General features: G+C 36.9%; 1 protein-coding gene across 1 annotated transcript in view; it reads right to left on the bottom strand.

Moving 5' to 3' along the window:
- nampt1 (nicotinamide phosphoribosyltransferase 1) overlaps window positions 1-19,058 on the bottom strand; it is a 54,136-nt gene that overhangs the window by 20,415 nt on the left and 14,663 nt on the right. Inside the window, exons 2-7 of the mRNA XM_069903325.1 lie at window positions 15,764-15,920; window positions 7,188-7,291; window positions 3,543-3,671; window positions 3,232-3,390; window positions 1,879-2,015; window positions 358-583 (exon numbers count right to left, since the gene is read on the bottom strand). Coding sequence (XP_069759426.1) covers window positions 358-583; window positions 1,879-2,015; window positions 3,232-3,390; window positions 3,543-3,671; window positions 7,188-7,291; window positions 15,764-15,920 — 912 coding nt within the window. The remainder of the gene's footprint in view (window positions 1-357; window positions 584-1,878; window positions 2,016-3,231; window positions 3,391-3,542; window positions 3,672-7,187; window positions 7,292-15,763; window positions 15,921-19,058) is intronic.

Genomic DNA, 19,058 nt, shown 5'->3' with positions numbered 1-19,058 from the left:
GCTAGTCTGTTAGGTGCGATGGAAACAAATAAAAGGATACAAGTATAGAAAAATATTTCTAAGAGCTACGACACCTTATTTATGGTTTTTGCTACATGGTAGGATGCATTTTGATGCACAGACTCTTATTACAATGCACAGACTCTTATTTGTTCTTTATTCATTTAGAGACCATTTGGATGTGCCTTTGATAAGGTATTTTTGATTCTGGTGTTAATTTCAGCCCCTCAAAAGTACTATCTATGTCATAGTTGACCCCATAAATTTAACATTAAAAAGTGGTCTTGAAAATTCGACTTTCACACGTTTATATACTGATAAATTAGAAAATGTATTCTAAGAAAAGAAACAAGTTACCTGTAAAACTGTATCAAGTGGATTTCCTGAATCTGGCCGAATAATGAGTGGAGCTTCAGGACTCCTTCCTTCTATCAAGTTTCTTAAGTCCTCACCCCAGATTTTTTCACAAGCATTATATATATCATAACTGTCACTGACAATTGATACAGGCACAGTAGAAAACTTCTTCAATATGTGTTCAAAGGCATCTTTTTCAAAGTCTTTTCCCCATGCTGTAATTGTACTGCTCATGAAAAGGAAATATAGAAACTATTCAAGAAGCAAACCAAAAGGTAGATAGGTATACAACTGTAAACTAGTAATAACTAAAGATCCTGCAGCTGTAAGAAATCCTATGACATGCAAAGGAAAATTACTGATACAAAATGTAGCTTTGGCTTTAGAATACACAAATCAAGGCTCGTTGAGCACAGCCGAATCATGAAATTCTGACAAAAAAAAATTGGCTTTTACTGAAGTTCAATATGCACCTGGTTTTATCAGAATTCTGTTCTACAGGAAAATCATCAAAATTACAATGCATTGTACATATTTTCAGGTATCTATTTTGATTCAAGTGGAAATAGTTATCCAATCACAAGGCAGTGTATTCAATCTTACTCCATGTTAACCACCAATATCACCGCTGATACTCCTGTGCAATGAGATGTCATGTCAATCTTATCCAATTTTATCTTAAATTATTTATGCTGTCTCAGCTGCAAGAAAAAAAAAATCATGGCGCCATTTCTCCCTGATATCTGACATCTCTGCCTCGATTCAACATTACCAGCAGAACATTTGATCATGATCACACCACTGGCTTGTGGGAACTTACTGGGCACAAATCATCTCCCATGTTCTCTGCATTGTGACAGGGGATCAGGTACAGTGCATTACTTGTAAAATGCTTGTGGAATTCTTTAATGCAACATAAAAAGGTGCTACAGAAAACTAACTCTTTAGAACATATGAACAGAAGAAACCAATGGAATAGATTATGTCAAAGCAAAAGCAACTTGGGATCTGGAAGAATTTTACCAGATAACTAGACAAAACTTTCAGTAAAAATCAAAATACAGAAAGCAGTCAAATTATTAGAATAGCAAGTTACTAAAGGGTTTTACTTAGATTGATACCAAATGGATTCCATAAAATTTAGTATGGCAATATTTTCAAATGACCAACGTACAACTCAAAGGACAGAATAAGAACTCATCTCTAGTCGCAAAGGAATAAGTGAATTTTTCAATTTGAACAAATGAAAATTCAAAATAGATCTATAAACCAGAATTTAAAAACTGATACAATTTAATTTTGGATAAAGTACTGTTACAGATTCAATTGATGAATTGGTAAACGACAAATATTTGTGGTCATTTTGACACAAGACAAGATCAAATTCCCCAGAAAATAAAGATTCAGAATTATAATTCAAATGCATTGCAAAATCTCCATCACACATTCTAAAACATTTACAGCTCTGCAATTTGAAATAATTGTTTAAAACGTTTTATGTTCAATTATTCACATGCTTACCTGTGTTCTGCTGCCGGCACTGAAAAGCCTGGCATTGAATCCTTTGTTCCGTAATACTTCTTAATTAACGTGATTCCTGCAACTGTATCAGTTCCTTTGAAGTTTACTAAATGTGAAGATGCCCCAATTCCAGCTGTCTAAAAGGAAAACATCTATTACGATACCTTGGCTAACATGCTTCATTAAAATGAAATTTTTACTTTAAGATATTTTTAAATGGTGAGGGTGGGGAACGTTTGATGTCTCTCTACAGGAATCACTGAAAACAGGTGCAACAGACCAAATGGTATGTTGACCTTTATTGCTGGAGTGTTTGAATACAAAGGATATGTCTTTGTCCCATTAATGCTGGGCCTCGGTCAGTACCAAGTGCAAAATTGGACTCCTTACCTGAAAAGTGACATAGTTGTCATTGAGGGAATGCAGCAGACATTGAGCTTACTGGGTTCCCAAGATGGACTGTCTATCAAACATGGTCAGATGGAATACACTGGGCTTCCATTTCTAAAGTATAGAATGAACAGCCTCATTGAAATGTATACATTTTTGGAGGCCAAATATGGAGGATGTGTCCCGAGCCAAGTATTCTTGAACCAGGAAAATAGAGGGAATGAGGAGAAATTTCTTTATACAAAGGGTGGCGAATCATTGGAGTGGTGTGGAAGTAGTCTTTAATTGCATTGAAATTCCATCTAATCACAGTGATCAATCTACTTCTTGATATTAGAAGAAACAAGATACCAGGGTAGGAAATGGCATTGAGGTTGTTCTTCAGCAATGATCTTTCCCAAATAGAAAAGCTAGTTCATTGGGGCTGAATGGTCTTGCATCTTTTGTTTATTATGAAACATCAGATTTCAAGTATAACAAATATTTACTTTTAATTAAATTTGGCTTTGTCTGGAGTTGGCATGTTTCCGGATATTGATCACCTTTCAGCACAAGGTAATAATTTGGCAGGAGACTAAATCTATGTTTCTCCTTACAGAACAAATAATGCTCAACTGGTACCTTAACTCCAGACCAATGTAATATTAGGAAGATACTGATATCAGATGAATACTAACAGCAGTATTGCAAAAATTATCAAATACATGGAAAGGATTGCATAATTATTGGGAAGAACAGATGGCAGTCACCAATTTAAACTACCAAAGCACAAACACAAAGATGCAACAACTGGCTACTTTTGTATATTCCATAAATTCATGTTATCACTTCCCTCCAAGGCAAAGGATATTGAAATCATTTTTTTAAATTTAAAAATCCTCAAATATTTTATTAATCTGAGTGACATCTTTGCCAAACTGTGCTGACTTGGTTCAAATTCTACTGGAAAAACAATGTTCTTGCCTCTTGAGAGGAAACTCCTCGATACCCAAAGTCATGAAGCTTGTATTCCAGTCCAACCAAATTCCCAGCAGTCTGCATTAAATACTTGGCCAAAATTTTCTTCTGCTCTCTGGAATTGGTAGCCACAGATATTGGATACCAAGTCTGAACAAGGATTGTCTAGAAAACAAGGAGAAAATACAAGTTAACTATTCCCAAAAGACAAGGTTTTGCAAACAATACTGAACAATTAGAACATCATAAAACACAGAAAGGCTTAATATTCCACAAGCATTATTTACTCTTAAAATGCAATAAAACTGCAAACATACCTCAACCCAATTAGTTAACCAATAACACTCTGGATCCGTATTTTCAACAGTAAAAAGTACATTCCCCCGAGGAATGACACTTCCTTCAGGAACAGCCTTTATTTCTATTGGAAGGTGTCCATCATGTTTCTATAAAGAAGAATTACAATCCAAAAGCAAGATGTAAGCATTGTGGCCATACAACAATAAAAAAATAAGCACATCTTAATACACTGAAATATTCATTCAAAACATTACAGAAAAAACTGCCCACCATCTCTTCCAAACCAAAGACATTTTGCTCCACCATCATAATTTAATTTACTGATTTGCAAAAGCTGAATAACAAATCAAAATTTCAACTATTAAATTGGAAATTTGTCTTGACCCAAAGTTTAAAAAGAAAAAACAAATTAAAACTTCTGGCTTCAAGTTTGTCACATTTTACCTCGTAGTGTGTAAAGGTTCTTTTGCAAGCAGTCTTTGTAACAACTCTAACTTGCATATAGTCCACAAAGTGGAGAGGCAAGAGGACAATTACAGATTGCAAGTTACAATGAAAATCCAAGCTCAATTTTTTTGTAGCTGCAGTTGACTGCCCAATGACCAAACTTTCTTACTCCCTTTTAAAAAGAAATTGGTTCTCTCTTTAGCCACTACTGTCCTCTTTGGGAAACAGTGCCTTTCAGTTCCTTCAAACTAAAAAGAACATTCTGCCAAACTTTGAAAAACCCTAATTTTCCTTTTCAATGTTCTTAAATCATTGTTTTCCATTTTTAAAATGTCACCTGTGGTTTAGCACATTTCCAGTTCAACAAAGATCATTAATTCCACCCCACACCTCCCAAAACCCTACTGCAAGTTGTCACCATCTTTTTTCTCAGGGTAGGTGAATCTAGTTTTAGAGGGCAGAGGTGAGGCAGAAGAAATTTAACAGGGATTGCAAAGCAAACTTTTTCACAAAGCAATGGGAATGTGGAACAAATTGCCAGAGGAAGGTAATGGTAGGTACTACTACATGATTTTAAAAGGGATTTAGGTCAGGACATGGATGGGAAAGGTTTAGAGGAACATGGGCCAAACACTTGAAAATGGGACAAGCTTGTGTAGACAACTTGGTCAGCATGTACAAGGTGACTGAAAGGGTTTTCTGAATTATAAAACTCAATGATTGTAAACATTTTTCTACAGTGAAAAATTGTAATAATCAGCTGTGTACAAAAAATCCATTTCCAAAAGCAGTATGATTAATGATGGTGCACAGGGAGACTTGTATGTCTGTGTACACAAATCACAGTCAAATTAGAAGGAAGGCAAATAGTATGTTAACCTTTACCACCAGAGGATTTAAGTACACAGGTAAGGAAATTAAAGCAATCAAGCAGTGCTGTTATAAGTAAACACCTGGAAGAACACTTGTAGATCTATGCACTGTATCCAAGCAATAGTTCACCAGATTCACTTTGGAAATGACGGATTTGTTACATGGTGGGAATAATACAAGAATCATTGAGAATAATGTAATCCCATTGAAACATCAAAAATTATTTAGGAACTTGGGAAGGTAAATGCAAGACATTTCCCCTACCTGGGGTATCATAAATGGAGTCAGTCTCAAAATATTGGAGGCAGCCATTTAGAATTGAGACTAGAAGAAACTTTCCTCACCCAGAAGATATAAATATTTGAAATCTTCTATGCAAGAGACGGTTGATTCAACCAAGACTGTTGATTTCTGGATATTAAATGACAATTCTATGGGTTTAGAACCATGGAACGCTGCAGCACAGTCACAGGCTCTTTTGGCCTATCTAGCCTGTGCCACATTACTTCCCTCATCCCAATAAGGGCCCATCCCAACCTATCCAACTTTTTTGTTAAATGTCAAAATTGAGCCTGCATTCACCACTTCAGCTGGCAGTTCATTATATGCTCTCACCACTCTCTGCGTGAAGAAGTTCCCCTAAACACCTCACCTTTCACCCTTAATCCATGTCCTCCAGTTCTTGACTCACTTAGTGCTGGAAGGTGGTAATAAAAGATCACCTCATGATGATACTGAAGGAATGCATAGAGAAAATAACCTATTGGATATACAGTAAAACCTCGTTAGAACACGGTTATTGGGGTCCAAGATTTCATACCACTTTGCAGCCGAGTTGCAGAACAGGTGCAAGGGCAGCTGGCGCGGGACGTTAGGGCAAGGCAGCATGTCGGGGAGGGGTGTCCCACGCTAGTGGCAGGAGCAGCGAGGAGGGGGGCTGTCAGACGTGGGGAGATGGGTCACCGTCTGATTGGCATCAGCCCGCCCCTTTGCAGTTTGGGGTCCACAGCCCATGCTATAAGCGATTCCGTGGATTAATGAATCGTGTTCTAACGAGGTTTCACTGTATTAAAATAGTCCTCCTCCTTAAAAATACTCAATGGCTTTTTTTTTAAAAAGTGTTTTCCGAGGGTGCCAATAATTATGGGAGAATGCTGTTAAGAGGACAAATTCAGCCATGATTCGAATAGTAGAACAGACCTGATGTCCTAACGGTCCAATTCAGCTCCTGCATCCTATGGTCATGACTTTCCTTGCTATTTCTCAAGTTCTGATATTAAGTTCTATTTCCATCCTGAACTTGTATGAGAATTTTACCATTAAACCTGCATTGAATGATTCCAAACACAACATGCAACATTCTAAATGTTCTAAGCTCTAATTCTGTGCTCCCTTGTATCCTTACTTTTGAATAAGGTGTTAAAATGATATCCCACCTGATCCCTCAGTTGAACACATTATCACATTAGGGGCAGGTGATCTGGCCAAAATTTATCCCTCAACTTGCATTAACAAGATTTTGTACAAGCAAAAAGAATAATCAGATGAAAACTATAATGCTCAAGAAAATGATGATCTCAATGACATTTTCTAGTATCTTCTGTGGCTTATTTAGTAGCATTTTACCCTCACATGCCAGAAGGCTCTGGGCTTCAGAATCAAACAGTAAATCCAGACTTTCAAAATGCTATTAAAATTAAGGTTTCATCTATCTTTTCCATCTGAATACAAGAGATCCATGCCACTAGCTGGGCAAGGAGCAGATTGTGACCAGAATTGTTGGCTCAAGACTGCATTTTTAATCATGGCTAATTTGTTTCGTAACATTCAGAAATTTCATGTTCAAAGTTCATTCTTTGACATTTTCCCCCAGAATAACTTTATCCATTAAGCAAATATCTAATTAACGCTGAAAAGCCAGACATGCAAATGTTTCTTTATGCAGAGAACAGCAAGGACATTCTGGACAGACATATCAAATATTAGACAAGTGTGCAATGACCTCAGCAACCTATTTAAAAATATGCATGGTTGGATGAACTAAAACATTTTAACACCATTAAATCCAATTACTAACAAGAAAAAAATATCCAGAATTGGATAATGTTAAGTTTGAGAGCATAAGAGACTAGGATGTTTACCAAGGCTCAATTAAAATAATGCTTTGTGGGTAACAGACAAAAACACCATCCAGCAACAATTAAATGATTTGAGGTTGAGAGGGGCATGTGGCAGGGTGGGGTGAAAGAACAAAGATAAAGAATCAACAACTAAAATTTATTGGAAATAAAATCAATTGTCACTTGACACTCAGTTGCTACAGACATCCTTGAATTACCCACCTCAAGGATATAATTCCAGCCACTCTCATTAAATACATCATGTTGAAAATGTTGTCTGTAGACCTCTTTAGCCTCTTGAATTTTTTCCTTTGTCACAACTTTGCCTATTAAAAAATTCAGACAAAAGCATTTTCATGCAGCGAATAAACCAATTTTGAGTTTTCTGTCATACTTGTGGTAAAGATGCTTAGATCAAACCTTCAAAAAATACTTCTGAAAAGAAGTATTCATTTCCAGAAAAGATTATTTAGTACAGAGGTTTATTTATGTTAACAAGCCATTTTATTGAGTTATTTTCTTCATAGAATATTTAAACACTCATTTCTGAAATTAAAGAAAATCAAGGAAACAGTTAATATATTAATACTTTCTCAGAATCAAATATCCAGTTTAATGTGTTACTATATTTAAAATGAACATGTCACAGATTATGAATCAACGTTTTCCATGAATCTTAAAAAGACAAAAATCATTCCAGGAAAATAATTGCAACAAAAAGCTTAAAACAAGCACTTAAAAATTAAGAAGCTAACTAATCAAACTAAAGGGAGATGAAGTTAGAATTTTAAACCTAAAACATTGGCAATTATGCAAATCAAAACAGTGTTATTCTGCCTCATCCAGAGGCAAAAGAATCTCAGGGTTGTATGTGACAATAAATATTTCAGAATCTGAATTTTGATTTCATGAAAGCAAAGTGAGAACATAACCGAAATGGTTATTTGAGCAGTCAGTTCAGAGGCAATGGGACACATATGCATATCAACTAATCTCCACTCCAACTCCATCTACACTTCCCTCTGCTCCAGGAAAGCAGCCAATGCGTTAGAACAAGCATCCCACCCACACGGCTCTCATTCTCTTCTCAGCTCTGCCATGGACAGAAAACACAAAAGTTTGAAAACGTCCATGATCAGATTCAGAGGTTTCTTGCGCATTATCAGACTTCTGAACACACTTTTCATTAGTAAATGACTGTCCTTACAACTGAACCTAGTCCCTGTAACATGATGTTCTGCACTTTTAGTTTGCACAATCTGTGACAGGCAGTAAGGATCGACTTCCTGGATCATACACGAAACAAATTTTTCAATGTAAAACTGACAGTAATTTTAAAAAAACATTTCAATACAAGAATACACTAAAATTTTGGTTGAACTGTATTCTAGTCAAAGCACCATCCATGATTAATTAAAAAAAATAAAAGTTAGTGTTGGAGAAGAAGTGCATGTAAATAAAAAGTGACTAGATGGAAAGAAAGTAAGAAACTACAGGCAAGTTAACTCCACTGATGCCATAAAGAAATTATGACAATAGACAATATCAGCAAACAGAAAAAAAGTATTTTGGAAAATCAACGTTATGTGAAAGGGAAATCACATTTAACTGATTTATCAGGAGTTATTTTAGGAGCCAAATGTGTTGTGGATCAAGAGAAATGTGGACATTCGAGGCAAAGATTTGATTAAGTCCTTCATAAAAGGTTTGCGCAAAGGTGACAAGCTAATAGTGTACATCATAACAAATTGCTGCAGATAGATAAGCCAACAGGAAATCGTACACATCAATAAGCCATTTTCCACTTGACAAGATGTAATGAGGAGCCGCAAAAGAATGCAGATTCTGGAATCTAGAGAAAAAAGCTGGAGGAACTCGGCATGTCAAACAGCAGAGGGAGAAAAAGAACAGTCGATGACTTTGGTCAGAATCCTACATCAAGACATGAGGATTCTGCTGCTGAGATTAGGGTTGGATCTTTAATATTTTACAATTTACATCAATGACTTAATGATGGGATCAAAGGCATGGTTGCTAAACTTAAAAAAAAACATTAAAGCAACATATTATTTAGTCAGAGATTGCGGAGCTTCAAAAGAGGAAACTAGGTGTCTTGTGATTTGCAAAACACTGAGAAGCTAACAACACTATCATTTATTGTTCAGCTGGATTGAGAAAAAGCAGTAAATGGTTAGGGGACATTGACTAAATCGCATCTGAAGTTCAGTCAACAGCATTGATCATCTTAAAGAATGTTAATAAGCATTGGAAGCAACTCAGGTTGAAGAGACTATTCTTGGAATTGGAAATTTGTCCCACGAGGAAAGGTTGGACTGGCTGGGCTTGTGGCCATGAGAATTTAGAACAGCATTAAGGGTGTGATAATCCTGAGGGGACTTAAGAGAAAATATTTCCACATGGGATAATCTTTCTAGAACAACGGATCACTGTACAAAAAAATGGGTTTATCTATTTCAAATGATGCAGTTAATTCTCCTCTTGGAGGGGTCATTAGTCTTTGGAACCCTTCCTCAAAAGGGAGAATGGAGGAGTAGTTTGAATATTTTTACATAGATTAATAATGATAAGGAAGTGAAAGATTACTGTGGTTAAATAACAATCAGATCAACCATGATCAAATTAGGTATGTTATGTAGGACTAGATGAATATCAGACTTGAAGGAAGAGTAGGCTATTGCTAATGTGAAAGTGCTCAGAGTCTGTTAGCCTGCTGGTTACAAATGCATTGGTTAATGGATCTTCCAAAACTATCTAGAGACATTGGAACAATCTCAGCACTATGGAAAACTCCATGTGCATCACCCTGTTCGAGTTTGGAGGAAGACCAAAAGCAACATGGCAGTTGACAGCACATTGCCTTTACAGTATCAGTGATCGGTACCAGACTGGAGTTCAAATCCTGTGCTGTCTGTAAAGAGTTTTTAACATTCTCCCTGTGTCTACATGGCTTTTCCCCAGGGTCTCCAGTTTCCTCCCACCCTTCAAAAATTTACCAGGGTGTAGGTTAATGGAGTGTAATTTGGGCGGCACAAACTCGTAGGGCTGAATTGGCCTGTTACAGTGCTGTATGTCTAATTTTAAAAATTTGCTCAATCATTTCTTCAGCCAACAGCTGGTGTTCATTATCAAAGAATTAATAACAGGACATTATGAAATCAAATCTAACTGGGTCAAAACAGTTTTGTAATAAGGGAAGAGTATTTTACCAATTAATTAGAATTTGTTGAAGATGCAAGCAAACAGGCAAAGGGGAAAGCACAAATTAGTGTTAGTATTTCCAGAAGGCATTCAGTGAAGGGCCACAGAAGATTATGGAAATAAAGGCTTTTGGCACAAGAGCCAATATATTTTCATGGACAGAACAACAAAGATTGAATAACAAACCTGGATGTCTAATTAATGGGTCATTTCCAGGATGATAAAATACAATTCAATTTGCTGACAAGGACTGATATTAAAAACAAGTGGAGGGAATACTGAGTCAACAATGGGACAAAAATTGGGAAAGTCTGATGAAGAAAATACAAGATTATCAGAATTAGATGGGAATTTTAAAATCAGAATATTGTTTAAATTGAAAGGTACAATACTGATGTTGACATACAGAAAATTCTACAGCAATTTGAGTGTGACAAGCATTTAAAGTGGCAAATGAAATATTTGCCTTCTTTGCATGGAGCACACAAGTCAGAAAGACCTGTGACAGGGACTTAGAAAATGCAAACTCCACGTGCAGTGTCCCTTCCCTTGCTGAAGGGCATATTTCCATTTAGAAACAGGTTCACCAATGTGGTTCTTAGCACAATGAAGTAGTCTTTTGAGAAATGGTTGAGCAGATTTGAATTTAAACTCAATGGACTATAGAAAGATAGGATCTGATGGTTACAAGAAAGCTTATCAGGATTGATATTGGTAGAATGTAGCTCCCTGTGGGTAAAGTTGAACAAGAACCTGGTGACTTTTCCCATTAAAACTTAAGATTGAAATGAGCAGATAATTTCTCTTGAGGGTCATAAACTTTTGTAATTTGCTACACAAGAGGGCAAGGCCACTGGGCCACTGCATTTTTGTCAACCCACAGAAACATCTCACTGTTTTGTTTCAAGGATCTCTTAAAAATATGCAGATTCCAATTATCCAAAATCTGATTATCTGAAATCCTCAGTTATCCAAAATTTTTTGGACCGGAAGTGATTTCAGAAATCAGAAATTCTCATTCATCTGAAAAGTTTCTAAGCCGAAATGATGTCATTTCACCTCCAAAAAATTTCAGATAAATGAGGATATCCAAAACAATCAAAAATCCTCAGTTATCAGAAAATTTTTTTCAGAGCCGAAATGATGTACACAGGTTGAAAAAAATGTTGGAATTTTGAAAAAACCTGAGTAGAATTTCAAGTTTTTGGTGGTGGATTTATCTCATTTTGCTCAGATTGTTTTTTGGTAAGAATTAAACATTATTTCATGCTTAAAAAGCCTTCCCTTGTTTGCTGTTGTTTAAAAGTGATTTGCTGTTACTATTGGGCTGTTTTAAAAAAAATGACCAGTTATCCTAAAATATCATTTATCCAAAATATGCCCAATCCTGAGCATTTCACATCATCAAAGTTGTACTGTAGTTCCAAACACTTTCAACCTTTAGACAGAAACTATTTTTTACCTTGCTAATCTTAAGTAGTCAACCACTCATTTTCAAAACAATCTGAGAGAGGAATCATCTCTTCACATTCATGCAGGATCCCTGAATATTGTGTATGTTTTAATCAAGTACTCTTGATTACTCTTCTAAACTCAGGAGATGGAAGTCTAGCTGTCCAAACGTTTCTCAGAAAGACAACCAATCTTTCCAAAGATTAGTCAGGAATTTTTTTTTTTTTTTTTTTATAAACTATTCCCAATGCATCAGCATTCAGCTTAATTCAGGAGACTGATTACCCATTACAGACAATACTCCAGACATGCCCCATATAACTGAAATACAACCTCTTCACACATTCAATTCTCCTACAATGAATGATAATATCCTGAAACCTTTCCGACTGACTTGTTGTGCTTGCATTTTAGCCATTTGCAAATCATGTATCTGTAACAACAGAACTGGTCTATCTTGTACTGAATGGCCATGCTTACAGCTCAAACTATTCTGAAGTGCCCAGGTCATGTTATACCAGGAGTACACCTAGTATTCATGGAACATCTAAATTGTAATGGCACTGCAGAACAGATCAATTTGGCAATGCTTGTCAAAGGAAACATATGAACTATATCAAGATAATTCAAAGCTCTTTGGCCTCAATGTCTGCCGGGGCCACCAAATACAAAATATCAAAAGGGATAAAGACAGCAAATTAGAAACAGCAAGCGCACAGGCAAACAGATTCTGTATTTTGAAATTGAAGGAAAAAGAGGTAAACAAAAAGGTAAGCTCAAAGAGTACTCCAGATTTTACACTTGATCATCATACCAAAGCAAATCAGATGGCAGCTTCCTGTGATCCGCACTTTTACAGTTAAACCTTAATCTCTTGACTATCTAGTCAATCGTGCACACCTCTTACAGGCTGCAACAGCCTCACCAACATTAATGCAACAAATTTAATAAAGAGCTTTCTTTTTTAAAAAGCTGAGGGTGATCCAGCAGCTCTGCCAGAGCTGCTGTACAACAGAACTGCCACTGAAACAGACCAATGGAGAGTGGAGACAACGCTCCTCCCTGTTCAACTACCAACAGCTCCATATAGACTTTAAACAGCCTGTTAAAGGAGGTGAAATTACATTATTTCATCTTAGATGAAATCAAGTAAATGAGGATTTCCCCGATCCAAAAAATTTTTGGATAACTGAGGATTTTGGATAATCGGAATCTGCAAATTTTTTAAGATAGCAGCGAGATATTTCTGCAGGCAGAAACAAATGCAGTGGCCTTGCACTTTCTTGTGTAGCAAATTCAAAGGTTTATGACCCTCAAGAGAAGTTATCTACTCATTTCCATCTTAAGTTTTGATGGGAAAAGTCACCTGGGTCCAAGATGATAGCGTCAGTGCTTCGCAATGGCCTCGAAGAATTATACATTCTGAGGAAATGCAGGGTACCAGTGACTGAGAGAACAACCCCATTTAAGGAGACACAAAGGAAATTGTCCTGTGGGGTGACTATAGCAATAGATGAGTGAGGGACTCAGCAGCTGAGGGACCATGGAGGGGATTGGCTGTTGTTAAGGCAAGGCTAGTGGCCGTGGTCAAAGGTCTCACACCAGGCTATGAAGTGCTGAAGCGGTACCAGGTATTGGAACCAGGATGCGAGGTAGTGCAGAGGATCCCAGAGGGCACTGAAGGCTTCCCGATTGTATGCGAAGTTTGGATCCTGAGCTTGGATTGCCTATGGATCAAAGTGGAGTCTATGCCGTTGCAGGAGGGCAGGAGGAGACTAATCGACAGACACAGTGACTCTGAAGAGACTTTCTTTTACTTCTCTTTCTCTGACTGCAAGGGGCACTGAGCAATTTCTGCTGATGGTAAATCTTTACCCTGCATCTGTTTTATTATATACAAGACAATAAAAGAATCTTCAATAATGCTGAGAACAGTTTACAGCAGATAGAAAAATAATTTTGTCATTGATGGGAAAAACATCATGCAAAGCCATCAAATGGATCAAGAAACAAAACTGCAGAAGTTGGAATCTGAAATAATTTGAAAAAGGAAAAGGGTTAACTAAGAAAAGACAAGATATTGGCCAGCAAAAAAATACCCAAGCTAAAATAAAATTCTGGATTGATGCATTCATGAGTGATTTAAATAAATTATTTGCTGATCTTTATTGCACATGCAATCTTGTCAGAAGTAAATGCTGGAAATTTGATAATGCATCCACCAGGTATTGTGTCCTTAGCAGATTTTATATACGATTCAAATCTGAGCTACTACTTCCAGCTTCAAATTTGCTGTTCTATCAACCTATAAATAGGTTGAGCCTGTTTTTAAAGTGTTTAGAAGGTTGAACAAGATCCAAAGGGAGGTGATAAAATTAAAAAGTTATAACTGTCACTAGTGGCACACAAGGGGATAGAGATTCATAAAGGCCCAGTAATTTAAAACCTATCAACATGGAAATTTCCTCTTGCAAAGGATAACAGATATTTCAAATTGTCTACCCTAGAGTTGTGGAGACTAAATCATTAGACAGATTTGAAGTGCAAGTTATTCATAGATTTGGAAGCTTTGTCATGGGGAAACTAAGGCTGGGGTAGATGAGCATTAACTGTATTGAATTGAGATGGGGTGCAGGCAGAGGCAGGCTTGAGGTGGCTGACTCCTGTTATTCTCCCAGTGTTGTTCTTTCATTTTAAATTATGAAATGACATTTTTAAGTCTGACTAGAGACCAATTTTCAGCAGATCTTTTGAAAGAATGCCTCAAGATCAGGTGTAGTAATAGAAAGCTGCTGCTCAAGAGCCTGCAAAAGCTTTAAACAAGCATTGATCCTTTGATGCTGCATACAAGAGAGGCTAAAATTTGTAAATGGTTGACTATCAAATAGTATCAATAAATGGAGCTGGACACAACTGTGGTAGTACCAAGAGACTCAACTGGACTCTTATTCGTAAATATGAATTGAGTGTCTGCAATATTGCAAAAACGTTAAGATTTATAATATCAATATATTTTGGTCTGTGAAATCGTGTGTTTAGTTTGCAGAATATAAGAATTCCACTATTTAGTGTTTAAAATGTTTGTATTGCATTCATGTTCATGGAGTTAGCAATGTAAGAAATTATCCAAATTAGAGAGGAGTTTACTTCTGGCCTATGAGCAAGTGTTGCACAATTATATCCATGTAATCAATGAACTTACTAACGCCTTAATTTTTTGATACATTAGAGGAAACCCTGGATGAAATGGTCACAGAAGAACGAACAAACTCCTTACAAACTGTAATGAATTAGAATACAGGTCGCTGGCTCCGCTAACAGTGCCGCCCGCTCTATTACTAGGGTACGTAATTAAAAACTGACTACAGGTCCACTGATCACCAAGTCCAATGCAAATATAAATCACCTAATTAAAGTAATCCCATTTCTGGTTCTCCCAACATCTTCACCAACACCATCCTTTTCCTTCTTTCCAACCCCACCCTGAGATTTTACCACTCACTGGCGCACTTGGAGCAATTTATAGTGCTCAATTAATCTACATGTCTAAGAAAGAAGCTAGAGCATTCCCTGAGCAAATCTACATGATTGTAGAGAGAGCGCCTGCAAATTCTATACTTCTATACAGACAGGGCTGGAGGCTGTGGTTCAAATTATTAAGCCACAATCTAACTAAGATCTGAAGACTGCAATTCTAATCCAAATTGAAACTCTCTCTCCATCCTCTCCCACCCCAATCAATGCAATCTACCGGAATCGTCTGAAGAGAGCTCACAAAAGTGGTGAAGACCCCCATCACCCTACATGCAGCATCTTTCAGCTACTCCCATCGGAAAAGAGCCGCCAAGCTGAGAAACAGCTTCTATTACAAGGGTAGTAAGATCGTTGACAAATGAAATGAACTGTCATGCAAACTGTTATATGTATCGTTTGTATGTATGTGTGTTATGTCTGTACGTTTTTGCAGTGGACCAGAGAACACTATTTTGTCAGGTTGTATAACTAGATGATAATAAACTTGTAAAAACATGGTCATATCTCAAGGGCAGGTCAAATAGCAGAGGCTCAAACAAAAAGACAACTTAAATATTTGACAAATTAACAAGATCATGTTTCAAAACCCATACCTGCCAAATATTTCTTTAGAATATACTGAAGACCATAGAATACAGTTTCATTATATTGCACCTTGTTGGATTTGTTATCTTCTGGTCTCTTTTCACGACATTCAAAGTACGAATAGACCTTGCTTGTATTGGGTGGGTACTGCTGATAGTGAGTCACCTTTGAATGGATAAAATAGAAAACTAAGTACATTGCACAAGAAAACAATTGAATTTCTCGAAATTCAAACAACTATTCCTTCCTGGTTAAGAACATCTTTGAATTGAGTGCCATCAATATAATTTTACATTTTGTATCCAATTTACAGCATAACAGATGCCAAAAACAAAATGAAGTAATAGGAAACTGTTGGAAGGAAGGTATATCAGTATATACTCTATTTTGGCAGTGTCCATCCAGAAGACATCAACTTCTGCAATTTCTTGTAACCTCCCCCAACCACGTTTTCTTCACCCACCCTCTCCTACCCCAAGTTTCCCCCATCTCGATGGCCCCATTCTTTCTGCTCCTTTCCTTCACTTTCCCCATCCCCATTCTCTCTACACATACACTTCCTTCCTACAGCTCCCCACCCCCTTCCTATATGCCCTCTGCCTCTTCCTCCTATCTTCTTAGTTTCCCCCATTTCTTCCCTCTCCCACTTGCATTCACTTATCATCTGCCACCTCTTTCTTTCCCGGCCTTTTAGGGTGTCTGCCTATTTCTTATTATCCTTATGAAGGGTTTCAGTTGTATTTTGCCTTCCACAGATTCTGCCTGACCACTGAATTCTTCCAGCATTTTGGGAGTCCCCAGTTTGCCAAAAGCTAGTCTCTTGTTTACCCATTTTTGGACATCATGCAAGATCAACATGAACAAGTCAAGTTTATTGTCATCTGATTATACAAGTACAACCCAATGAAACCGTATTCTCAAGTCTTCAATGCAAAAACATGCGGATACACAACCAGACTCAACACATACAAATAATACATATGCAGGACAAGTATTATCTATAAACATAAATAAATAAATATTGTTTTCTATAAATAAGAGCCTGGATGGTTAATGTGAGCAGTTCCTTGGTTCATTCAGCTTTCTCACTGCCTGTGGGAAGAAGCTGTTCCTCAGCCTGGTAGTGCTGGCTCTGATACTCCTGTACCTCTTCCTCGATGGGATCAGCTGAAATATGTTGGCGCAGGGTGGAAGGCGTCCTCCATGATTTTATGCACCCTCTTCAGATAAATATCACAGTAGATCATGTCAATTGTGAGGGGGGGGGGGAAGGAAATGAGAGAGAGGGAAGGGAGGTGGATGGGTGAGAAGACTCCAGTGATTTTCACTGCCACTCTTATGGTTCTGTGGATTGACCTCTGATCCATTTCTCTGCAGTAAACATCACACTGATGCAGTCAGGATACTCTCAATAGGGCTTCTATGGAAATGCAGTCAATGTTGCGCCTTCCTGGCAAGTGAGATCTGTCCATAACACATCACAAGTGAACTCCAAAAACTTTGGTGGTCTCTACTTCAGAGTTGTTGATAAGTAGTAAAGGGTGGTCATCCTGGTCCTCCTGAAGTCCACGATCATCTCCTTCGTCTTGTCAACATTGAGACGGGTTGTTACTCACGCACCATTTCAAGATTTTCCATTTCTTCTCTGTTGTGTGACTCACTCATTGTTGCTAAAGAGGCCACAACTACTGCTGCATCATCAGCAAATTTTTTTTTTAAATTTTTCACACTATAAACCATATTGACCAAGAAACATACAGATATTTTTTCTTAAATATATACAGTGTTGTTTTCTCCCCCTTTTCCCCCTCCCTTCCCTCCCTCCCTCCCTTCCCCATTTATTTGAAGTTCAATCTAAGATACATTAAACCCGTTAAACAATGTTATCACTTAATAAAAATAAACAAGAAATTTTACTGAGTCAGTTCTTTTCGTTGTCTTCTCCTTCTGTCATTTTAGGTGGTGGAAGTCCATGGTAGGATTTCTCTATTGTGTTTCATGTATGGCTCCCATATTTGTTCGAATATTGTAATGTTATTTCTTAAATTATATGTTATTTTTTCTAATGGAATACATTTATTCATTTCTATATACCATTGTTGTATTCTCAAGTTGTCTTCTAATTTCCAGGTTGACATAATACATTTTTTTTGCTACAGCTAGGGCTATCCTAACAAATCTTTTTTGTGCTCCATCCAAATCGAGTCCAAATTCTTTGTTTCTTATATTTCTTAGGAGGAAGATCTCTGGGTTTTTTGGTATTTTGCTTTTTGTGATTTTATTTAATATCTGGTTTAGATCTTCCCAAAATTTTTCCACTTTCTCACATTTCCAAATTGCATGAATTGTTGTTCCCGTTTCCTTTTTACAGAGAAAGCATCTGTCTGATACTGTTGGGTCCCATTTATTTAACTTTTGAGGAGTGATGTATAGCCTGTGTATCCAGTTATATTGTATCATGCATAACCTCATGTTTATTGTATTTCTCATAGATCCGGAGCATAGCTTCTCCCATGTTTCATTTTTTATCTTTATGTTTAGATCTTGTTACCATTTTTGTTTAGGTTTACTGTTTGTTTCCTCGTTCTCCTTTTCTTGCAGTTTGATGTACATGTTTGTTACAAATTTTTTAATTATCATTGTGTCTGTAATCACATATTCAAAATTACTTCCTTCTGGTAACCTCAGACTGTTTCCCAATTTGTCCTTCAAGTAGGTTTTCAGTTGGTAGTATGCAAACATTGTATCGTGAGTTATATTATATTTATCCTTCATTTTTTCAAAGGATAATAATTTATTTCCCGAAAAACAATTTTCTATTCTTTTGATCCCTTTTTTCTCCCATTCTCTAAAGGAAAGGTTATCTATTGTAAAAGGGATTAGCTGATTTTGCGTCAGTATTAGTTTTGGTAGTTGATAATTTGTTTTATTCCTTTCTACATGAATCTTCTTCCAAATGTTGAGCAGATGATGCAATACCGGTGAATTCCTACGTTGCACCAATTTTTCATCCCATTTATATAGTATATGTTCAGGTATCTTCTCCCCTATTTTATCTAGTTCTAATCTGGTCCAATCTGGTTTTTCCCTTGTTTGATAAAAATCTGATAGGTATCTTAATTGTGCGGCTCTATAATAATTCTTAAACTTTGGTAGTTGTAAGCTTCCTTTGTTTCTTTCTTTGGCTTGGCTTCGCGGACGAAGATTTATGGAGGGGGTAAAAAGTCCACGTCAGCTGCAGGCTCGTTTGTGGCTGACAAGTCCGATGCGGGACAGGCAGACACGATTGCAGCGGTTGCAAGG

This window comes from Narcine bancroftii, chromosome 11 (genome assembly GCF_036971445.1).
Source record: "Narcine bancroftii isolate sNarBan1 chromosome 11, sNarBan1.hap1, whole genome shotgun sequence".
Classification (NCBI taxonomy): domain Eukaryota; kingdom Metazoa; phylum Chordata; class Chondrichthyes; order Torpediniformes; family Narcinidae; genus Narcine; species Narcine bancroftii.
This window is presented reverse-complemented; position numbering and strand designations above follow the sequence as displayed.